The sequence below is a fragment of the Chrysochloris asiatica genome, unplaced genomic scaffold (genome assembly GCF_000296735.1).
Source record: "Chrysochloris asiatica unplaced genomic scaffold, ChrAsi1.0 scaffold00304, whole genome shotgun sequence".
NCBI lineage: Eukaryota > Metazoa > Chordata > Mammalia > Afrosoricida > Chrysochloridae > Chrysochloris > Chrysochloris asiatica.
Genome location: NW_006408822.1, coordinates 389273 through 393945, shown reverse-complemented (window position 1 = coordinate 393945; position 4673 = coordinate 389273). Strand labels below are relative to the sequence as shown.

The 4673-nt window shown below is 38.5% G+C and overlaps 1 protein-coding gene across 1 annotated transcript in view; it reads left to right on the top strand.

Annotated features, from left to right (window-relative positions):
- Window positions 1–4673, top strand: part of ATRN (attractin) — a 271410-nt gene that overhangs the window by 103727 nt on the left and 163010 nt on the right. Inside the window, exon 3 of the mRNA XM_006874825.1 lies at window positions 3405–3518. Within this exon, the coding sequence (XP_006874887.1) occupies window positions 3405–3518 (114 nt within the window). The remainder of the gene's footprint in view (window positions 1–3404; window positions 3519–4673) is intronic.

Genomic DNA, 4673 nt, shown 5'->3' with positions numbered 1-4673 from the left:
AGCCTTCCAACCTTCTAAGTATTCCTTTATATGTGGTTCAGAGTTCTGGGACCAATCCCTGAGCCTGCTTGTTTGGGTATTCTGTGTTTTTGTTGGCGGAGCTCTCTGCTATAAGTCCACCCCATCCGCCATCTTGTTTATTCTCTGAATGGAACTTTTAATGGTAGATTCATTAGTTACTTTCTGAAGAGAAATAGGTTTTTTTTTAAAGTTATGGATTGTTTTTAACCGTCTGTATTTTCTGTGGGGAGAAGTAAAAATGAAAGTTGGTGCACTGTTACCTTTATGTTATAAAACAAATATAATATTTAGTTACGCAATTCAGGCAATATATCTGTCCTTAATGTTTTTAATTTGTTCCTGAAAACCTTGCTGCTAAGGAGATACTGTTAACCAAAGAAAAACTTTCATAAATTATAATGGCAAAAATCACGATGTATTCTGTTTCAACCCAAGAGACCCAAAGTAATTTTCACAATAGAAAAATATATCAGTTGAATTATGAAAGCATATTAGCATATTAAGAAACAGCAACAACAACAACAAAGAAACAGCAACAGCAACCGTTTGAAGCGAAATATAAACTATAAAGAATGCTTATTTTACTCACAAAAGGAGGAAGAACAGAAAAGTGGTAGTTGGTGAAGGGGGTCTGAGGGAGACATGTTTTAGAAGGTAAATCCTTTCTATATCATGTTTTCATCCTTCTTCAAACTTTTTTGGGGCTAGTGGCTATCTTGCACTCAAATTGAGAAGTAAAGTTAGAGCATAGAACAGTTTCTTTAGGACAAAATAAAGGATAAATATGCAAGTGTCCAAAATGTGTACTGCACATGTACAGCAGATTGAAAAGCCTGAGAGTATGCTACCCCTGTGTCCTGTGGTAAAATGTTTGGGCTGTGCAGATGTCACATGTATTCTTTGACTAGAAGTTGTGTTGAATAAATTGGTGAGTATATCTTTGCCTGAAACTATAAAGTTAAAAAATATATAAAGTGTGTTTGTTTTGTTTTGAATGCATAAGGCTGTCTACATTTAACAGTCCAGTTATAAAATAATTATAATAAATAAAACAGCATCCCTATATTAGAGTTCTGGTGTGGTGCTGTAGGATAAGCACTAGACTGCTAATCAGAGGTTGGCAGTTCATACCCACCAGTTGCTCCTAATCCTATGCAAGGTCTCTGTGAGTCAAAACCAACTTAATGGCACTTAGCAGCAGCAACAACATCAAAATTGGTATAACGTTTTATGAGCAGTTATGGGGGAAAGTTAAATAAAATTATCATGTGGAATACATGGTTATTTATTGAATGCCACCTTTTGCCAAACATGAGCTAGCTGTGTTGTGTATTGGGAATATAGTGATGACTGAAAACAAGTTTTCATCAGGAAGCTTATCACCAAGAAGGGGAGACAGACATAAGTTGTGTGGTATAACAGGAGCATGAAGCCTGTTTGGAGTCAGTGCCTTCTTTGAGCAAGTAGCATTAACCTGACGTATGAAGGAAGAGAAGAAACCAGGCAGGTGAGGATTGATGGGAAGAGTGTCTGTGAGGGAAGTCACAACATGGGAACATGGATTGAGGCTGGCAGTGGTAAATTAGGCTTTTGTCGTAAGAGCAGTGAGGAGCTACCAGTTGATTTTAAGTAGGGAATAACATCAGATTTCCATTTTGCTACACTATTTTAGCTAAAGTACAGAGACTGGATTTTGCTCCCTAGGTGTGTGTTGTTGTTGTTCAGTGTCCTTGAGTTGGTTACAACTCACAGTGATCCTGTATAGAGTTTCCAAGGCTGTGCATCTTTGTAGGAGCAGAAAGCCTCATTTTTCTCCCAGTGAGCAGCTGGTGGACTTGAACCTCTGACCTTGTGGTTGGCAGTCCAGTGCTTATCGTATGGAGCCACCGTACTCCCCTAGATGTGGATTGTTGTTGTTAAGTGCCGTCAAGTCGATTCCGACCCGTAGTGACCCTGTATAGGGTTTCCAAGGAGCAGCTGGTGAGCTTGAACCGCTGACCTTGCAGTTCAAATGACTTTGCAGTCTGGCGCATTGACCCACAGCGCCAAACCAGAACTTATTTTAGTAGGTCAGGCTAGAGATTATGTTAATTTGGATTAGAGGTGTGTAGGAAAAAAACAGGCAGAATTGAGATATATTTTGAAAATAGAATAGACAGAACTTACTGATGGATTGGAATGTTGGAATAAGTAAAAGACACCAGATATGACTTCCAGATTTTTGGTATGAATAGATGTGTTTGGTGCAATATTCTGGAGAAACAACAAGTTCTAATTGAGAAATAGGGATTTAGTTTGGCTTAGTTATGCTTGTGTGATGCTAGAGAGATATTAAAGAGTGATGTGCTTGAAAATCAGGCATATGACTAAGACTAGTTTATAGATTAGTCTAGACTGGTCATTTAAATTCAGGAGTAAGTAGATGATACTTAAAATCTTGGAATGTACAGAAATCAGCCATGTCCAGAAGGTGAGGAATTCTACAGAACAAATTATCTGATATATATATATATATATATATTTAAGTAAAAAGCAGGGGTTGGGGTAGAGGAGGAAGTATTATAAGTTAAAAGAAGTGACGTCCTATATGAAGTTGGTGAGCAGTGATTAGTATTAGAACCAGTCTACTCAGTGGTGTGGTTTTTGCCCAGCATTGTTTAGTTGTCTTTGTTGTTAAGTGCCATCCATTTGGTTCTGACTCATAAGCAACCCTGGTAGGTTTGAACTCCCGATCTTTGGTTAGCAGTCCAATGCTTATCCTACAGTGCCACATGGGTGTAATCTTAATCAAAGCAGATCCTTGGTTTCCTCTAGACCAGCGATTTAGCCAAGCAGTGCTGTGAAAAGGCGGAAGGGTAGGTAGGTGAGTTGAAAGAATTAACAGTTTGTGAAATGATTAAGTGTGAAATCTTAAATTGAGTAAATGAGGAAGTGCAGAAATGGAAATGCTGATGGATTGATCCCAAGGCTGTTAGAGAATGGCCATTGTGGGTTCCACTGAATGGACTGTAAGACCCCAGAATACATAAACCATGTCTGTTTTGTGTATAATTTGCATGCTTGTTTATTGCTTTCTTGCATATATTGTTGTGTACTGTTGAGTCAGTTCCAATTTATAGCAACCCTTATAGGGTGTTCAAGGAGTGGTGAGTTTGAACCGCCGACCTTGTGGTTCAAGTTGACCTTGTGATCCAGTGCTGTATCCCACAGTGCTACACCAGGATTCCTTTGCGTATAATAAGTGCCAAATAAAAAAAGGAAAACTTTTTATGTACTGTCAATTTCTTTTCTCCTTGTACATTCTTAGACTATGTATTTTTTACTCAAATGTTTTATGGTTATGATATTGCTTTATTATAGATTGCTTTTTTTATTCTTTTCAGGCCAAACAGAATAATGAGACTTCGCTTCAATCATTTTGCTACAGAGTGTAGTTGGGACCATTTGTATGTTTATGATGGGGACTCAATTTATGCACCACTTGTTGCTGCTTTTAGGTAAGCTCAGTCTTTCAAATACTAGTTAATCATTATTTGATTTCTAAGTTTAAACTTAATTTTTAGATTGCATTCTTAGTGAGCTTATCTTTAGTATTAATTAACACATTTATTTCTTGTAAAGTGTAGTAGGCCTATGGGCTATTGGTTTCCTTTAGCTTCAAGATACATTTGAAGGCATGATGCTTGACCTTTGTTTTCAGTCTCTTGGCATGTAAAATTGTGATAATAGCATCAAGTTTACTAGTTCCTTGTAGTGGTGAAGTTCACATTTCTAAATGTTTTATGAGTAATTTATTGAATAATATTATTTCTCTGAAAAATTGGTAAGGCACTCTACCATCCTGTTCCTTGATGAAATCCCTCATTCGTAGGCCTTTACCATTTAGTTGTTGAATTCCAATATTGTGTGTGTGAGGGAATTTGAGTGTATGCATTAAAATGGGTTAAAGGAAACGTTTTGGAAGGATTCATATAAAATGGAGAGTACTTTCTTGCAGAGAATGAGGAACACACAGTTTTTTGTTTTTTGTTTTTAATGTTTTATTGTGAATTATGTGATAGTTTACATGGGAGAATATTAGTTTTACATTCATTCTGTCGTATATCGTGTCATTGCCATGGTTACAGTCCCCTCCATGCAATCCTTCCTCCGTACCCCCCAGGTCTTCAGCACACAGTCGCTCTCCCTCTCTGGATCTAAAGTCTCCAACTGCTCCATCGCTCCATGTCATCATCTCTGGCTCCATTTCAGGCAACACGGCTTCTCTGGGTAGGGTCCCCAGGTCTTGCCACACTGCTGGCCAAACAGGTCTTCACCCGGGATCACAGAAGTCTATTGAACATTGTAGGGCTTAGCTCACCGCTTCATTGCTGTTTTTCCCTCACTTCCCCTTATTGGTGTCCAGCGTGGTCACCAATCACAGCGTGTATTCCCATTGAGTCTTAGTCTTGGAAGTGGGGGGTTTGCACTGAGGGAACCCGACCACTTGCCTTGATGTTTCCTGGGCAAGCATGTTGCTTGTTCTTGTAGTAACAGTCTGTCTGCCTATGTTGTTTTATATTTTTCCTGTAGGTCTTTCTTTCAAGAAATATCTTCTGTTCTTCTAGCCACTCTAGGTTGGTCTGCTTGTCCTTTCAAGTGGGAATTTCCCA